Here is a 20,224-nt window from a genome sequence, read left to right on the forward strand (position 1 = left end):
ATCAGGTACTTAGGGAAAACGCTATTAAAATATATGCTCAAAACCATCTCTACACTTGCTTTACAAACTGAATGGTGAAAATGTGACCTGATACCTAAGCTTTTGGTATGAGTTCTTTTGGTATGAATTCAAGATAAACTTCAACACATTTGGGAAGTATTATAATGATGCAAAAGTCATCATTTCTCAGGAAACTTAATAAAATGTTAAAGACATTACTTTGTTTAACAAAGGAATTTATTAGAAAATATTACACACTACATATTTGCTTCAGAGTATTGTTTCAGTAGACAGCACTCCATCCAACCTCAAACTACAATTTCTTAGACCCTGCCCCAACCACTGTGCTTCTGAAGCTGCATTTTGGGATGAAACATTCAAGCAGTACACATTTGTGGGCATTTAAGGAAGATGTAATGGAGAACCTGTGGTAATGACCAGCATGACAACAATCATAGGAGTTTTGGAATATTGAAGTAATGGGTACCTACTATTAAGTCTCAAAACTCTAGGCATGTCAAAAGCCTAAAATATCAGCCAATGTGGCTATTAAGTTAAAAGAGTTAAGGTTCCAAAGATCAATATCATAACCAAACCTTGAAGAAAATGAGCAATCTGTAATTCTATAGTTTATAGCAGTTTCTAAGCTACTTTTGATAAAGTTTGGATACATGCAAAATTAACGCAAATTTCTGAAAAAGAAACAAGAATGAGGAATGTAAAAGCAACGAATTGTTTAAAAAAAAAATACACAAGGCATGCACCAATTCATTTTTTAAAAGTTCAAGTTCTAATCAAGTTAACATTCTTCACGAGCTACTGGAAATACAGCCCAGATACAGAACACAACAAACTTGCTATTTTTAAGAATGGTGGAAATTCTGGAGAGCCAAAGATATGAGCCCACAACTCTTCAAAATACCACCTAGTATTTCTTCAAAACCCCAGAGTTTATTTGCAAAATCTAATACAAAGATTATTTTCAAATATCAATCTCAAATGTCTCTGAAGGAAAATGAAAGAAATGCACACATTCATCAGCTTAGAAACAGCAGTTTGCCATCAAATTTCCAAACTACCACTAACTCAAAGACTGCCAGTTCACACCATCATTTTTTTTGAGGTTCTGATCTGGAACAAATGAAAAGATGTGGGCTGGTCATCAGAAAGGCTGTCTTTATGTCTTAGTAAGAGAAACAGACTTCCAAACAGAATTCTAAACTTCGTTCCCCATCATAATCTAAACATGCTTTAATTTAAAATATATATCAGTAAAATACCACATACAAATGCCCAGAAATGTAGAATGAAGATAAAAATGATTTGAAAATTTTTTTTAGGATCAGAATCATTACCTAATATAGCTTACTAACTAACTAGCACAATCACAACAGATGGGAGCAACATTTCAAAGTATTTCCACCTATCAAAGCTAGCACCAGGAAAATGTTACGCACAAAAAACCAACATAATCATTAATTCAGAAAGTACAAGTCTACAGAATATTGCTCTAGCAAAAGGGTCTGTCTCACTGAGGTGTATATTTACCTGGGATCCATTAATATATATCTTAACATCTTCCCAGTTACTTGGTATCTATTGAAAACTGTTACTGGAATGAAAGATAGTTTATCATGAAAGAATTCCTTTTTTCTTTCCAGAAATAAAATAGTGGTCCTAAACTTACCTTTCATAAAAATTAACATCTAAAAAACCCCAAAAAACTTGGTCTTTGAAAACCTAAATAAAACTCCATTACTTAATTTTCCTCTCCTTTTATCAAATAAAAGTTATAATGTCTATAATTCTACAACATAGTTGATAACCACTAATTTCATTTATCATAAAGCATTTGAAGACATCTCGAATGGGTATAACAGTCCATTAGTGATTATAGACAGAACAACATCAACCTGAAGCCAGTGAAATAAGTCTTGAAATTCTACCTTAGTCCCAAGGAAGGAGAAGGGTCCCCACTAAGAGCAACTATCTAACGGGAACAAATAATTTATCACCTCTGATGGGTCAAGAGAACATAATTTCTGAATAGACAAAAATTTTCAAAATGAGTCTTCTATAAATTCAACAGATTTTCAACTGCCAAAATTACAATCTAGCAAATCAAACTGCTTCATCTCAACTGGGGGAAAAAAGGCACAAAGAAAACCAAGCAGCAGAAGCTTTATTTGGTGATACAACAGGAAGAGGGTCTCAAAGTTGTGAACACTAAATTTTAGTATTGTGATGATGTTTGCTATCTAAGCAATTTATTTCAGATATGTACTTTAAAAATACACATTAGGAACCCTGCAATTGGTCTATTAATATTAGAAATATTTTAATGGTAATACATTATTTAACTTTCTATAATTAAATTCATAAAGATTACACTTTATAGCTTGACAGAATAAATGTAATATATATATATACATATATATGTGTATATATATGTATTGTCTTCCAAAACCAGTGCTCTTAGAAGTTTCTAATTTATGCACTCCATGATTTCAATAAAAAAGCTGTACATCCTCTAGTATCCACACTATAACACAATCCTAGTAAAAATGCACATTCCATTAAACCCTTTATTTTCCCTTGAATTTGCTTTATTTGAGGGGAGAGGTTAAAGAAATTGTAGTGCAGAACTATATTTATTTAGAACAAAACATTATATTCTACATTAAAAAAAATAATGTTTATCAAAACCAGATTTCAGTCACAGTTATGATTCTCAGGTAAGGGTACATGTTGAATTGCACTTGGCAGGTGTCTTGGCAATGTCCTTTACAGCTCTCCCCATTTCAGCCTATGTTTTTTTCAGTAGTCACGGGTTCTTCCAGAGTTTTCTTTTGGCTCCCCTTCCGTGAATATTTGTATTTGTCTACATAGGCTTTAACCAGATTTGCCACTTTAGCAGAATTTACTTCTCCACTCTTACTATGACAAACCTAAGGAAAAAGGGGGGAAAACTTTTTTCATGCTTAAAGAGATTAAGCAAAATGGAAAGCTTTGTGAAACACCCAGCCAGACAGCACAATTATTTTTATTTTGCAGATTTCATAGACTTAATTAAAAGGTAAAAAAGCAGACAAGAATTAGTTAGAGCTAGCTTTTATTAATTAAATTTAAGCATTATTTTATTAAGATAGAAATGGGCTAAAAAAGTAACATGCACGTAACTCCACTAAAACTATAACTTACTTTATCTACTGCTTTCCGTACAATCTCTTTATATTCTTCCTTGGTGATATCTTTGTTTTGGTAAAATGGCTTAATAGCCAATTTTACCTCCTGGGCAGCTTTTTCTTGGATTTGCAATTTCTGATGAAAAGAAAATGGGTAATTATTATTTGCCAATCACATAGTTTCAAGAAATACCTTTTAAAAATACAAAATTGAAAAACTGCGCATTTCTAGTATTTAACCAAACTCTTCACATGTAAGACAAACAAAATTATTTACTAACATATATTAAATATTTCTAAAAATAAATATGTAATATTACTAGTAAATCACAAAGTATTAAAAAAATCTAGATAGAACCTTTCAAAAAGTACTGGGTTTGAAGACTCAAAATGCAATTCCCTACACCACTCATACAATAAAATGCAATTTTTTTTCATCTTTATCACATATAGAATTATCATATACAGGTTGCTCTCAACCTTGAACTTGCCTTGTCTGTCTTCGAGCTATCTGCGCTGGCTTCCACTGTAACACTTACTTTGCTTTCTGCCAATTTTACAGCAGCATTAGAGGCTTTGTTGTGACTTGATGACGGAGTATTACCAGAACTTGGTCCCTGAACTGTTCCCATACTTCCTGGGGCTGCTGTCGGAGCAGGCAAGACTGGTGTACTCATGTTATTACTTACATGAGAAGCACTAGGTATACCCTGTTTTAAAGAGTTATCATCAGTTAATGAATTACTTGTACGCAATACAAGTCTTTTAGTCACGTATTATGAATTATATTGAGACATACAATTCAACCTTAGTACTTAAAAGAAATGCCTAATTCAAGTCAACTGTACATAAAAGACCCTTTGAAAATAATGAACATATTTGTAAACAAAGTCTTATTTAAATATGTCAAGATGACTTTTTGTAAAATAAAAGATCAGAGCCCCCCGAGTAGTTAGGATTACGGGTATGAGTCACTGGTGCCCAGATCCATGATGACTTTTAAATTATTATACATGCACTGCACTATTCTCAAAGCAACATGAAAAACATTTAAACAGTATTTAAAGAATCCTGGGAGGCTCTTTAAGAATTTAAACTAACGTTAAATGTCCCCATTTTAAATATTGGAGAAAATAAAAAAGGGACATTAATTACTGGAAGGAGCTGACAAGACATCAGAAAGGGTACAGGAACCCACATTCTACAGTATCATTTCCCTACCATTGTAAACGCCTTAGTGTCAGGATTCTAGCTTCTGAAAGGCAGGCACAAAACAAACAGCAACACAATGATTGCCTACTATTCTAATTTTCTGTCTCACAGAGGCATTTCTTTTAAGCACCATAAATCCCTGGATATCAACACAGTATTAGATAATAAACATTTATCTTTAGCATTTATCCAAATAGGGCAATATAAAGCTTTTATCATAGTAGTTAATAATTAACTCCCACTATTCTGTCCCAAAAGTTAAAAATATTATCTAAGAAAGGGGGATTTAAGAGTGCTTCATATGGGCTGGGAAGGTGGCTCAGTGGTAGAGTCCTCACCTTGCATGTATGAGGCCCTGGGTTCAATTCCTCAGCACCACATGAGCAGAAAAAGCCAGAAGTGGCTCAAGTGGTAGAGCACTAGCCTTGAACTGAAGAGCTGAGGGACAGTGCCCAGGCCCAGAGTTCAGGCCCCATGACCAAAAAAAAAAAAAAAAAAAAAGGTTCCTTTAATTCTAGCTTGACTCATAATTTGGTCTTTTTTTTTTTTGGGGGGGGGGGTCTGCTCATGGGGCCTGAACTCGGCCTGGGTGCTGTCCCTCAGCTCTTCAGCTCAGGGCTAGCGCTCTACCACTTGAGCCACAGCGCCACTTCCAGCTTTTTTCTTATGTGGTTGCTGAGGGATCGAACCCAGGGCCTCAGGCATGCAAGGCAAGCGCTTTACCACTGAGCCACCTTCCCAGCCCTCATAATTTGGTCTTAATCAGACTGAAGGAAAAAAAAAAAAAAAAAACAGCACCATCAAAATTGATTGGATCTAATGACCTTGCATTATTTGGGAGTTAGAAATGGAGGTTAAACTTTGGGAAAGCAGTATGGAGGTTCCTCAAAAGACTCCACATAGAGCTCCCCTAGGACCCAGCAATCCCACTTCTGGGCTAAATTTACCCCAATGATTATAAACAAGGCCATACTAAAGCTACCAGCACAATTATGTTTATCACAGCATTATTTACAATAGTTAAGATATGGAACAAACCCAGATGCCCCTCAGTAGATGCATGGATCAAGAAAATGTGATATATGGGTGTGTGTACACACAATGGAATTCTATGCCTCCATCAGAAGAATGACACCTCCCCATTTGTTAGAAAATGGAAAGACTTGGAAAAAATTATATTAAATGAAGTAAGCCAGGCCCAAAGAAACATAGATCCCATGGTTTCTCTTATTTGCAATAACTAATATATGTCTAAGACAAGCAGAAAAAGGTCAAAAGCAATGTACATATGACCACATAAGATGATGCTAAATGAAATGAACCCCAAGATAGGGACACAAGAGGTTTTATCTTTCTTGATGTTGTTTCTAATGTATTTACAATGTACTATGTGGATTTTTTTTGTTTCTTTTGTATGTTCTTCCCTCATGTGTACAACCCCTGTTTTCACTGTATTTGATTCTGGTGCCCTGCATCTTGTATATACATTTTTCTAATTTGGGGAGGGGAAGCGAAATAACAAAATGCTGAAACAAGGATATAGATTGATGTACAAGACACTATGTTGAAAAGGAACTTTACAACTTGTAGGGGGAGGGAGAATTTGGGGAGGTGGGGAGGGAAGGGATGGTAGGAGAAAAACAAAAAGAAGGTAACAATGTTGGATAGGAAATGTACTCATTACCTTACTCATGTAACTGTAACCCTCTGTACAGTATCTTTACAATGAAAAATATATACTAAAAAGAAAATGGAAACTTAAAAAAAAAGAAATGGAGGTTAAAAAATGACAATCAACTGGATCAGGTGGGATTTATGTGATCAAATAAACAACTATTTCTAAAGGAAACCCCTTTTTTGAACGTTTGTGCCTAACAGCTAAACATTCATAATAATTGTTATTAAACTTGAACTACTAAAAACATACCTGCGACTGGTTTCCATCTGGGTGTGAAGCAATGTAGGTGACTTGTTGGGAGGGCGGGGGCGGGGGTGGGGGTGGGGGTGGTCCCTGAGTTACACTGGCAGTAGCAGCCACCTGCATGAGAGGCACTCCTGTGTGGAGATGCAAGGGTAGCTGAGGATGCATGTTAAATGGACTTCGTTGGAGGTTCATCAAAGGGGCATGAACACCCATTGGATATGGAAAGATATTCATTGGCTGGTGTTGTGCATTCATCTGTTGCGGAATTACGTTCATTTGTGGCTGCATCATATTTATAGGCAGCTGAGAATTGTCAACTTGTTGATTTGTTTGGTCTTTTAGGTTAGAATCTAATCAGAAGAAAAAAATCATATTACAAATCTCTAACAGAAAAGCAAACTACTACTATTCGTAGTAAAATACCAACCACTAACAGACAGTATACCAAACCTCTACTTTTGCTAAAGTCTTGTCATTCCTACAAAATTTACCTAATTTTCTAACCAAAAGAAAACATTCAGAATTATTTTAAAAAATAAATTCACACTACAACATACATCAACATTAGCAAAGAATCAGTTTAAGAAATTCTAGTTTGAAAAGTATTTTATAAAACTTAACCGGCTAATAAGGCCAATTTTTCGTATTTTAATAGTCTGTTCTCATGAAATGTTTTTAACAAGAAAAAACAAGGAAAGATAATCATAATTAGTGATTATTGTTGTCTGACAACAATGACCAGTAAAAATACAAATATTCATATCTGAAATACATGAAATAGAAGTTAAATCCTACTGATGAATATTCAGAACTCTTCTACTGTAGCAAATAACACGTAACAAACAACCTTTGGCAAAAATAGAAGTAAAGGTGGGGTTAAAAAATATTTACATGCTGGGGCTGGGAAGGTGGCTCAGTGATAGAGTGCTTGCCTTGCATGCATGAGGCCTTGGGTTCAATTCCTCAGCACCACATAAGCAGAAAAAGCCGGAAGTGGTGCTATGACTCAAGGGGTAGAGCGCTAGCCTTGAGTTCAGGCCCCACAAGTGACAAAAAAATAAAGAAAGAAAAATATTTACATGCATATATGTATGTATCTATGTACTTATATAGACATTTTGTAAATGAAGTTCCAGTTTTACACTATATGTAAAATATTAACTTAAAACATTTCTTGAAGTAAAACATCAATAGAAAATACATTACCCTGTTCAGTTGTTTCCTCTTCTTGTCTCATCCATCCAGACTGTGAACCTGAAGAATTCCTCCCACGCCGTGAATAATAGTTCTGTACATCTACTGGCAAATTCTTTCTCACAGCCCAACTAGATGCAGATGTCCATCCTGACCTATCTGCTGGTGTATCAAAGGAAAACTCTTGCTCATTTTTCCGCTTGTAGGGTTGCTGTTCCATATACTTGAAAGAATCATTCCCTGAACTATTTGAATTACCTGAGAGGGGTTTTCGGTTCTGCCACCTATTTTCATTTTGATCTGTATAGGCAAAACTACCTCTGTATGTGCCTCTGCCTCGGTTACCTCTACCACGGTTAGATACCCAACTCGAACCAAAGTTTTTATTCCAAGAATTCCCTGAATTTTCATTTCTATTTTCTTCCCAATGGGAATCTTTTAACTTTTCTGGATTTCTGGTCCTTGGGTCAGGCCCAGAATTTATTTTTTCTGTTACCCAACTGGGACAATCATTTCTACATTTGTCAACAGAATTTGGATCGTCAGTATCTAAACTGACATCACTCTTTTCTTTTCTTGTATTTTCATTCTGTTTCTCCGGGTCATTCTTCCTGTATCGATCACTTCCTCGTGGGCACCTCCAACCATCAGTTGTCCATCTTTCCTTCCACCGAGGAGAGTAACTGTCTCTCTCATTTCTGCCAAAAGATGAACTTTTACTTTTTGTTCTCAATCTTGATGGTGATCTAGAACGAGATCTGGACCTAGACCACCTTCTGGTTCTCCTTTCTCGCTCTCGTTCTCGATCTCGCTCTCTCCTCTGTCCGTCTCTATCACTTTCTCTTTCTCTGCTCCGGGACCTAGACTTTTCTTTTGAGGCATCTTTCACTCTTGACTGAGATCTTCGGTTCTCTCTAGAAGTATCTCTTCTTGGGGATGGTGATTCAGATTTTTTACTTTCCCTAGTGCTATCTCTTTTTGGAGATCTTGACTGAGTGCTCCTCTTTTCTCTTGTCATATCTTTTCTTGGGGACTGGGAGCGAGATTTTCTCCGTCCCCTAGCAGATTCTTTCTTAGGAGAGGGTGATAGAGACTTTTTGCTTTCTTTTCCAGTTTCTCTCTTAGGAGATGGAGACTGAGATCTCTTCTTTTCTTGGGTGGCATCTTTGTTGGGAGACCAAGTAGTAGATGGAGAATGAAATCTAGACTTCCGGGTACGAGGCTTTTTGGTTTTATCTATGGGATCTATTGGGTTTTCAGATGGTTGAGATATTGTTTCAACCTTTACCTTTGTAGGATCAGATGATGTCTGATTAATTTCAGAACTGTGTGTCACAGAATCTTCACTCAACAGTTTGGAGTCAATATTCACAGATGATTCAATTTCAGATTCATTTTGGTCACTGCAAAATGAATCACACTCCATAGGTATCATTTCATTATTGTCCTCACTAAAATGCATCTCGATCTGTTCAATGGGTGTCTGAAGCAACTTCACAGAATTAGGATGCTCAACTGGAGATTCAGTCTTTTCTTTTAAAGATTTGTCTGATTGGATATTATTTCTTTCAGAGTCTTGACTACTACTCATGTTTTCATTTTCTGAAGTATTGCAGGTGGCAGTCATTTCTGCATTTTCAGTTTCAACATTCCCAAGTAACTCAATCTCTGAGCTTTCAATAGATTTTTTATCTACTGCCTGTGTAATTTCATCCTCTGAACATTCTAACTTAGGGCTCTCTACAATCTCTTCTGTTTTCACTGCAGAATCCTTATAATCACTAGTTTCTACTAAGAGATTATCCACTAATTTTTCTTCACTGATCACTGACTCTGAATTCTCAGGAATTCCATCTTGGGAACTAGATACTGCTTGGTATACTTCAGCTTTGGATCCTGAACATGGAAGCAAATCATTTGGAGGATGATCTGCACATGTACCTGTCTTCACCTCTGATTCTGAAGATCGAAAAACCTGATCATGATTTTCTAATGGATCACTTTCTTTTTCAAAAGTATCTTTAGAAACCTCATTTTCTAAACATAAAACTTTATCCTCTATACCTGTATTCTCAAGTTTTTCAATTCCTTCCTCCTCTCCAACAAGCACAGAAGTATCTTGATTACAAGATTTTGAATCTGAAGATTCTAATTTTTCCTCTGAATCATGATTCTCAGTATGTTCCTCATTTTCTCCTGTTTGTTCATCACAACTTTCCAAGCAAACAGACAACTGGTTTTCTACATCTGTTTGCAAGGAACAAACATTACTACTTTCTACATCTGATTGTTGCTCTTTCTCCAATACAGGTGGTGTGTCAGACTCTGTTATTTCTTCCTCCACTGAATCACTAGAAGATGTTTTTTCAGAGGAAGGCACTGACCTCCGAAGTTTCTTTTTCAGTAAAGGTGGTTTTCTTCCTCTCCTAACAGACTTACGTTTTGGAGCCTGTCTTCTTTGCTTTTCTGACTCAACTGGAGAGGAAACACTTTCAGAAGGAATATTGTTACCTGGAGCATCACACCCAGAATTACTTGATACAGGGGATTTCTGAGTCTGACTAACAGTCTCAGCTCTTGTGTTACGTGTAGATCTCCTTGTAGGAGTTGTGGTTGTAGGTTTTCGTCTTGATCCTCTAGTGTTTGATGATCCAGAAGTTTGTTTTTTTTCATCTCCTTCTTGGGTATGTGCTAATGTATAACCTTTGCAGGAAGTACCTGACAATGTTGGGAAAAAATAACATCAAATTTTTGATGTTTCATTATAGTTCATTTTAGCATAACAAGTATGATGCAGCGAAACACAATACTGTGAGAGTGAAACTACAAGTATATCACTACTTCAATAGTATGAAGAGCATTCAGCCCTTTAAAAATAGTATGGCATTGTGTGTATGGTATTGTGTGTATATTCTAGTTGCAATAATTTGTCACTGGCCAATTATTTAAAGAAGTATCTAAGTTACAACAACTTATTTTACATTTTTCTAGATCAACACATTTACAAGTTAACTAAAAGTTAAAGTTAACTTTTAAAATAGGAAAGTATTTTTACAAACTTTACCGAAATTTTCTAATGACATAGAATTAGTTGGAAAAATACTTCTTGGCAACACAGAAGAGATGAGAGGAAGGACTTCTGGTCCAACATTCCAAGGTACAAAACCAACTCTGAAAATAAAGATAAATTGCAGATTACCTGAAAATGTGTACTAACTAACTATAAACAAAAAAATCCTCTTAAAAGCATTCATATTCTGTTAAACTAAAGGGAAAAAGAGATGAAAGATAACTATAGATGTTTTTCTCTTTCAAATAATTTAATATTTTGGCAAGGTTTTGTTTTAGTGTTTGCTATTCTAAAAAAAAATCTTCAATGTATAACCCGACCCAATGCTATTCTAAAAAAATTCAATGTATAACCCAACATAAAATAAGAGAGTTTCAAGTGCAGAGTTGTGGGATGTTTGTGTAACCAGCACCCAGCCAAGAAACAGAACAGAAAGCTTTCTTGTATTCCTATGTACTACCCTTCTTTTCAAGATAAGTAGTTAACTTTCTTTTTTGCATTAAGTGAGCTTTAAACTCAGGGCTCAGTTAGGCAGCTTGCTTGGTTATGGCTGGTGATCTATCATGTCTCCAAGCTGGTATTTTTGTTGACTACTTCTTGAGTAGCTAGGATAACAGGCATGAGCCACCAGCACGTGACTAAGTATCAAACTAATTTTTATTGCTATAGTACATTTTTGAACCCTTGATGTGAGGCTGGCTCCTCAAAGTTCTGAGGGTCTTGATGGACAGGAACCCCCAAATTTCCTGTATTAAAACTCAATCCATTTCTCAAGGTCCATTACGTTATTTATGTATGGTCAATTTAGGTCTCCTAATAAAAGACTACTTCATTAAATATCAAGTAAGATTCTTAAATAGGAGGAAAGTAGAAAAACAATGTGCAAATGTGCCTGAAACTGTGTTAGTAGCTTCAGAACTTAACCAAGAAGGGAAGGACTATACTGCAAAAAGTTGTGAATTCCAAAACAGAGCAGGGACATGATGAAAGAGCTACTTAGTAGAGTATGTTTCAGAGTAGAAATAAACACTGCTTCAGCAGACAATATATAGGTAAGACTGCACTGGGGAAAAATGAAAAGACATCAAGTCTGAATACTGTTACTGTGAATCTATAATGTAAACAATATGCTTATTATAAATAAAGATTCTTTACTTGCCAAAGGATCTTTCAAAACTGTAATCTTCTTTAGGCATTTCAACACTGAAGGTTACACAAAAATTCCTTGTAATGATATGAAATAAAGTACCCTTGTACTTACGTACAATGATATCCTGCTTTTATATTAACGTGCAAACATTTCTTTTACCTTACAATTCCAGGTAATGTACCAGGAAACCACGACAATTCCAGTTCTTGTCTCTTCTGAGTAATCAATGCACTGATTTCACTGACTTCTATAAATTCTGTACTGAAAGATAAATTTATAACTTCATCAGAATTTCAAAAATTAAAAATTTACAATAACAACAAGGATATATCAAGAAAAGGAGCAAATTTCATAACTAGCAGCATGAATTATATTTATTTTAAAAAACCTTTCTTCTTATGTAAACTTAAAATAATCCTATCTCTAAAACAATATAGAATGTTCAACAGAAATCAAAATGTTTAATTGAATCCTGAAACTTATGCTTGAGTTTTTATTCCTTTATTTTCCTCTTATCCAAGTACTGTAGCTTCAACTCAGTGCCTTATATCCTTGCTCAGTTTGCTTGCTCACTGCTGGCTCTCTACTTCTTGAGACAGCTCCTACTGTTTTTCTGAGAAATTATGTCACTATGTACACAGCTCGGGTGGCTTAGAACTTGCTATCTTCCTGCCTTAGTCTTTAGGTCCGGTCGTGGGGCCTGAACTCTGGGCCTGGGTACTGTCCCTCAGCTCTTCATCTCAAGGCTAGCGCTCTACCACTTGAGCCACACAGCGCCACTTCCGTTTTTTTTTTTTCTTTTTGCTTATGTGGTGCTGAGGAATCGAACCCAGGGCCTCAGGCATGCAAGGCAAGCGCTCTACCACTGAGCCACCTTCCCAGCCCGCTGCCTTAGTCTTTGAAATGCTGAAAACTAGATGTGTTTTACCACGTTTGGTTTAAGTGACATAATTTTTAATAGCCAATTATGACTAGGAACTGTAATAGAGAAATCTAAAGTGACGGTTTCCCATTTTAAACTAGGTATAAGGTAATAGAGAAAAATAAAGGTGGATATGGTTACTACAACCAAAAATGGACATATTTTAGCTTTTGAAAAAACTAATGATATAACTATTTCTTTGGAACTTTGCCAAACTTTAAAATTAAATTACACAATCTATTCTATCTTTATGGGTTCAACTATGTGATTTCTAAGATCTTAATCTTCAAATTCAACAAAAATAGCTACCCATTATATTCATGCAAGTTACTAGTGATTCAAAGTCACTAAAGATTAAGATAGGGTTCTTAACTTTGTTCTAAAAATGATTCTTAATGAAGCAGTACCCCTACAATTTAACAAATAGCCCACTTCCCTCATCATATAAGAAGACTGTGTTGAACACTAAGTGTGCATGTTCAAACTAGGGTTTGAACTCCCATGCTCATTACTTCAGCTATACTACCAGTACTTTGGGCTTTTATTATTTTTCAGACAGTCTCCTTTAGCCACAATCAGCCAGGATTATGATCCACCTACTTATACTTCCTTCAGAGCCTCTATCTTCCCAATTTCCATGTCTTGACAAGCTAAAATTACAACTCAGCCACCAACTGAACAACTTTTAATAATAAAACAAAATCTACTAGTACAGGTAGGAACTAAATAATGAAGACACTCAGAAAACCAGCTTTCTAGAGGCTGGGAAATGTGGCTTAGTGATAGTGCTTGCCTAGCATGCATGAAATCCTGGGTTCAATTCCTTAGCACCACATAAATAGAAAAAGCCAGAAGTGGCACTGTGGCTCAAGAGGTAGAGTACTAGCCTTGAGCAAAAGAAACTACGGGACAGTGCCCAGCCCCTGAGTTCAAGCCATAGGACGTGCAAAAACAAAAAACAGGCTTTCTCTTTGAGAGAGCTAGTAGTCTATTTTCCAAAAGTTTTCATAATTTTTACTGAGACCATATCATAAATTTCTACCAAATGTAAATTATAATTAAAGTATCAAGTATAAGCAGCATAAATGAAAAGTAGAAAATACTAACCAGTAAGCTCTACAGGTGAAAGAATCTCCAGTGTGACTACTAAAAGAACACATACTGGAGAAAAAATTTCTGAAGCAATGACTTGTACACTGATTTGATCTTCGAGGCTAGAAATGTAAAAGGCAGTTAGTGAAACAGAAAACAAATATATCTAATATTTACAACATAGTTACAACAAAATACTTTTATATATCTCAAGCAATCACCACAGTGTTATTATCTAATAAAGAGATACTTTCAACAAACCTTATCTATCTTTATTGCTGCATTTTTCTGTCCTCCTGTTTTACTGTTTGAAGATTTTCCTGTACAAAAACAAAAAAGATTTGGTTACTCTGTCTTAATTTTTACTTAAAAAGACTGAAAACCTGTGATACTTGAAAGAGAAAGTTAAAACGACTTTTCTGCCGGGCGCAGGTAGCTCATGCCTGTAATCCTAGCTACTCAGGAGGCTGAGATCTGAGGATCATGGTTCAAAGCCAGCCAAGGCAGAAAAGTCTGTGAGACTCTTATCTCCAATAGACCATCAGAAAACCAGAAGTGGTGCTGTGGCTCAAGTGGTAGAGCGCTCACCTTGAGCTGAAGAGCTGAGGGACAGTACCCAGGCCCAGAGTTCAAGCCCTACAACTGACCAAAAAACAAAACACAAAAAAACTTTTCTACTTCATATCATTTTTTCCCCCCCAAAAAAGCTAATTTTACCTCATTAAGCTACAGAAACAAAGAAAAATTTAACAGAACAGAGGAAGCTCTTCTGCTCAGGGCATGATTATTAAATCACATTAAAATTTCACCTACCTCATACAAACAGCCTATAGCAAATTATGACATATACAATCATCAGTAAAATATATTTCATATTTCTTTTCCACCTATACCTCTCATCCCTACCTCTCATCCCAAGTAGAACCTAATTGAGGGAAACATGAGGCCATTAGCCCTTGTTCACCATAAACCAGCCAATGATAGATACCACCTTCAAGTAAATACTCCTTCAATGGAGAATAAACTAGTAGTACTGGTGGAAAAGTGAGTGTGTGTATTTATTTTTTTATTGGTGCCAGTCCTGAGCGCTATTCCTGAGCTTTTGTGCTCAAGGCTAGCATGCTCTACCATGGCTCCATTTCTGGCTGGTTGGTGATTAATTCAAAGTAAGAGTCTCACAGGTTGGCTTTATAAATCAGAATCCTAGCTTCTCAGCCTCCTAACTAGCTAGGATTGAAGGTATGAGACACTGGTGCTGGCTGGAAACATTTCTATTACAGCAATATTGTTGGCTCAATTGCTTATGACATTGTCTTTAAATATAAAAAATTTAAATATAAAATATTTATAAGAGACTTCCACGTATACTATCACATTAAGAAAGATAAAGGAAGCAAGGCACCAGTGTCTCACATTTCTAATCCTACTCAGAAAGCTAGGACCTGAGGATTAAGGTTCAAAGCTAGCCTGAGCAGGAACGTCCATGAGACTCTTATCTCCAATTAACCATCAAAAAGCTGTAAGTGAAGATGTGGTTTCAAGTGATAAGAGTGCTAGCCTTGAGCAAAAAAATCTCAGTGTCAGTGCCCAAGGCCCCAAATTCAAGCTCCTAAACAGGCCTCAAGAAGGAAAGAAGGTTGAACAAGTTTGCATTACCATCAATAGAGTATTATTTTCCCTTTTGGCTGCATCCTCACTAGCATGTTATCACTTGTTTTCTTGATAATGGCTATTCTAACTGGGGTGAGGTAAAATCTCAATGTAGTTTTCATTTGTACTTCCTTTACGGCAGCCAGAGAATGTTGAGATGTTGAGCATTTTTTCATGTGTCTATTGGCCATTTTTATTTCTTCTAAGAAGACTCTCTTAGCACATTAGCCATTTATTAATTGGGTTGTTGGTTCTTTGGAGGCTTATTTTTCTGTATATTCTGGATATTTTGCACTAATAAGTAGCTGGTCAAAATCTTCTCCCATTCTGTAGGCTGTCTTTTTAGCTCGTGGGCTATGTCCTTTGCTATGTAGACACTTTTTAGTTGGAGAAGACATCCCATTTATCAAGTCTGTCTTTGATTTGCTGTGCTTCTAGATCTTTACTCAGAAAGTTTCTACTTGTGCCCAGGAATCCTAATGTTTCCTCTCATCTTTCCTGTAACAGTTTTATAGTTTCAGGTCTTACATTGAATTATTCGATCCATTTTGAGTTGATGCGGGTGCAAGGTGAAATATTAGGAGCTAATTTCGGTTTGCTACATATGGAAATCTAGCTTTGCCAGCATCATTTGTTGAAGAGGTTATCTTTCTCCAGGCTATGATTTTTACTCCCTTACCGAATATTAAATAGCTGTAGGTCTGTGGATTTATTTCTGGGTCTTCTATTCTATTCCTTTGGTCTTCAGGCCTGTTTTTGTGCCAGTAACAAGCTGTTTTCATTACTATGGTTCTGTAATAGAGTTTGAAGTTTGGTATTGTTATTCCTGCAAAATTATTCTGCCTGCTAAGGGTTGCATTTGCTATCTGGGGTCTTTTGTTTGTAGGAATATAAACTTGTTCAATCATTCTGGAAAGCAGTGTGGAAGGTCCTCAAAAAATTAAAACATAGCACTTCCAACCCTAGGCTTTAACCTGAAAGATTACGAACCAGTATACTGTAAAGCCACTAGCACAACCATGCTTATTGCAGCCAAGGTATGGAATCAGTCCATATGTCCCACACATTGGATGAATGGATCAAGAAAATGTGGTGTATATGTATATGTGTATCTATGTATATACATACATACAAACATATATAAAATGGAATTTTATTCATCCATTAGAAAGACACTGTACTATTTATAAAAGAAATAGAAAGACCTGGAAAAAATTATGTTAAGTGAAGTAAGTCAGGCCCAGAGAGACAGAGGATACATGTTTTCTCTTACATGTGGAAGCTAGATTTAGCTTATCAACTTATAAGTAAATATGTTGGGTGGTATATAAGTAACATAAGTAAATATGTTATATAAGTATATATAAGTAACTTATAAGTAAATATGTTGGGTGTATACAAATGTATTAACAAATGAAGTAGATTCAAGGGAGAACTCAAAATAGTGCAATTTCCTAGAAAGGCAAAAGCAAAGTTCAGCAAAATAAAATACCAGGAAGCAGATAGTCCAAAGGAGTGAGGTGGGATGGAAGAGAAAAGAATAGATGAATAAAGAGAAAAAGAGCGGAAGAATGCAGTCAAGAATCCAATGGATATCCTATAAAATTAAGAAGACTGAGGGGTGGGTGGGAGGAAGATGGGATGGGAAGGGGAATCAAAGGAAGAGGCTACAATGCTTGATAAGAAATGTACTCATTATCTTGCTCATGTAATTGTAACCCCTCTATACAGTATTTTCACAATTAAAAAAAGAAGACTGAGGGAAGGTGGGTAGAGGAAGAATGGGTGAGAATGTTGAAATGGGTGACATTAATCAGGATATATTGCTTGTATTTATAGGCTGCTTTGTTAAATGGTAACTCCTTTGTAAAATCACTTTACAAAAAGAAATCAAAATTAAAAACAAAGTTTAAAAAGGAAACAGGAAAGGGAAAGGAGATAAATTCTAAAAATATAGTTTCTATCAATATCTTTATAGATTAAGCCTCTGTTATTAGTGATCTTAATTTGTGAATATCCTATATGGTCCACAATAAACTGCTACTGGTACTATTACCTCCTCAAAACTCTGGAAAAAGTCTCACATGAAAACGAAAACTATCCTTCAGACTTCAACCATGCTTGCTTCCCAAAGGGTCTATTGATTTTCCCCAAAATAAATCACATTGATTCCTTAGAAAGCCTATTCTACTGCTGTGTGTAGTCGCACATGCCAGTTATCTCTGTACTTAAGAGGAAAAGCAAGATGATTACTGAGTTCCAAACCACCCTAAGATACATGGAAAGACTTTATTTAAAAAAAAAAAAAAACCTAAAAAAAAAAAATGAAGAGGATTTAAGAAAAAGTGAGATTTCCTTCTACAATAAAATCATGGCATTTTTAGTCTTCATCCTTTTACTCCAGCTGGTAGTAAGAGTACTTCTTAATAATAAATAGAACTCTAATTTCCATTTAAGCTATGATATAGTGGATGATTGTGCAGAGCTATTATCCATTCCTCAGATTACAATTGCAACAAAAGTAATTATACATTGGGGTAGAGAAGGTGGTTTCAAGAACTTACCATTGTACTTTTTAATGTATATTGAAATGATGATACAGTAGACGTTCATGTATGTGGACACATGGTTCCAAGGAGACCACCAGTGAGGAAAACCAGTGCAGACAGTTCAAGGCTATTCTGATGCTTTACTCATTTTTCCTCTAACTGCTACCCAACTTCCACTAAAGACATGTTTCCTTTTCAATAAATCTCAACTTTTTGCTTTATCACCTAAGCACATGTATCCATTTTGGCTTTGGAGGACTGCCATAACTTTTACTTTTGATCCCAAATTCTAAATTTATTTTATTTTTTATTTTTTGGGGGTCCAGTCATGGGGCCTGAACTCTGGGCCTGGGTGCTGTCCCTCAGCTCTTCAGCTCAACCACTAGCGCTCTACCACTTGAGCCACAGCACCACTTCCGGCTTTTTTCTTTTTGCTTATGTGGTGCTGAGGAATCGAACCCAGGGCCTCATACAGGCAAGGCAAGCGCTCTACCACTGAGCCACCTTCCCAGCCCCCAACTTCTAAATTTTTAGTGGTGCATTTGGGCATGGTTTGCTTTTGAAAAGGTTTATTTTTCACAAAATTAAGAGCAGGGAACCTGCAGATCACATGATTCAAACATCACTGGCTATACATGTAACTGACAGCTTTTCTATGTCCAGTAAACTGTAATGTAAATACAAGCATTTAAAATTTTTGTTTTTTTAACTTTCTTTTTATTGACCTGGTCAAAACTTCATATAGTTTATCTGTAAATAAGACAAATCTACTGTACAATGATTTTTTAAAATTCCTTAGCAAACCCAAGAGTAATAATGCTTGGTAGGTACACAAGTATATTTTTAGGAACAATCATTTTTGTTCAGCTAAAGACAAACTGCTGTGCTGTGGTTACACAGTGATTTTTGTGACCTAAACAAGCTCAGTTGTTTTGGTTCACTCAATACTTAATAACTATATACTGTTTACATACCATTCTTTTATTTGAAAGCCTTTCCTTGAAAGCTATTATTAGACCAAATGCTCTATAAAAAGAACTGTTTTCTAGTCAACAGCCAGTACTATGTACAGAGCAGCACCAGTGATAACTTAAAAATACGGAATATCAGTGAACTTCTCTAGATTTGTTTCCTAGAAAGAGCTCACAACTCTACCAATTTAAATAGCAATAGTTTTTTTAATTTAAATTTTCTAAAAGTAATGCATGTACATTGTTTAAGATGAACAGCACCTTTTAGGTTTATAAAAAACAACACAGACCTACTCTTGGCTTCTACATACCAAAAATATTCATCAGACACAGGGACCTGCAATCCTAGCTATTCATACCTACAATCCTAGCTACTCAGGAGGCTGAGATCTGAGGATCACATTAGAGGCCAGCAAGAGCAGGAAAGTTTGAGATACTTATCTCCAATTCATCACCAAAAAACTAGAAATGGAACTATGGCTCAAGTGGTAGAGGGCCAGCCTTGAGTAAAAATGCTAAAGGAGAGGACTCAGGACAAATTCAATTATCAGCACCAAATAATGAAACAAAAACAAAAACGAATTTCTTCTAACATGTATCTCTATTCATTAACAACACCCTTACCTTTTCCAGTTTCAAATGTGCTTTTTTTAATATGACAGAAAAAGTATTTTAATACCACTACTCTACCTATTCCCTTTGCTACCCATACTCTATATTAACCTACTTCAACACTGGAGATAGCAAAATCATTAAGTATATAAACATTAATCACAACTGAACTATAAAATGACTTACAATTATTTCTCCTATATAACTTTTACTTTTTCCTAAACATTAATAATTATCTTATTTTCTCTTTCCTTTTTTCTATAGTATCCACAATTCATTTAGCTTTCTTTACAAGATAAGTATAAATCTCCTTAGATACACATCAACTTATCCATCAAGTTAGTTCCCTACTTTCTAGACATCTCCTAGCTACTGTACAACAGTCAACCTGGACAGGACTCTGCCATTATTCTCTGGTATTTTTAATTGGTTGGAACTTATTCTCCAAATTTCACATAGCTCCTATACTTTATCCAGTAGAACTGAGAAAGAGTACATAGAATCTAGGATTAGGATCCAGTTACCCTTAGACTTATAGAATTTTATTAAGTACTTGATGTATCGTTCTTTTCCCATCAGTAGGCATATTATTTCTTTTTATAGCCTACCATGCTAGAAAATATTCCTTAGGGTTTTTTGTTTTGTTTTGTTTTGTTTTTTTTTACAGTGCTGAGGTTGAACTCAAGGGCTCAT

General features: G+C 35.6%; 1 protein-coding gene across 3 annotated transcripts in view; it reads right to left on the reverse strand.

Moving 5' to 3' along the window:
* Positions 1-219: 219 nt before the first annotated feature.
* Scaf11 (SR-related CTD associated factor 11) overlaps positions 220-20,224 on the reverse strand; it is a 70,220-nt gene continuing 50,215 nt past the window's right edge. For 2 of the 3 annotated variants that reach the window (XM_070039367.1, XM_070039371.1), the window contains 9 exons: positions 14,011-14,069; positions 13,765-13,871; positions 11,895-11,996; positions 10,580-10,686; positions 7,528-10,233; positions 6,325-6,671; positions 3,677-3,895; positions 3,202-3,321; positions 220-2,948 (listed from right to left, as the gene is read on the reverse strand). In XM_070039367.1, the coding sequence (XP_069895468.1) occupies positions 2,802-2,948; positions 3,202-3,321; positions 3,677-3,895; positions 6,325-6,671; positions 7,528-10,233; positions 10,580-10,686; positions 11,895-11,996; positions 13,765-13,871; positions 14,011-14,069 (3,914 nt within the window). In that variant the 3' untranslated portion in view covers positions 220-2,801. The remainder of the gene's footprint in view (positions 2,949-3,201; positions 3,322-3,676; positions 3,896-6,324; positions 6,672-7,527; positions 10,234-10,579; positions 10,687-11,894; positions 11,997-13,764; positions 13,872-14,010; positions 14,070-20,224) is intronic. The other variant, XM_070039370.1, reaches the window with a different exon arrangement.

Source organism: Dipodomys merriami, unplaced genomic scaffold, assembly GCF_024711535.1.
Source record: "Dipodomys merriami isolate MVZ:Mamm:240054 unplaced genomic scaffold, mDipMer1.0.p SCAF_10, whole genome shotgun sequence".
Lineage (NCBI taxonomy): Eukaryota > Metazoa > Chordata > Mammalia > Rodentia > Heteromyidae > Dipodomys > Dipodomys merriami.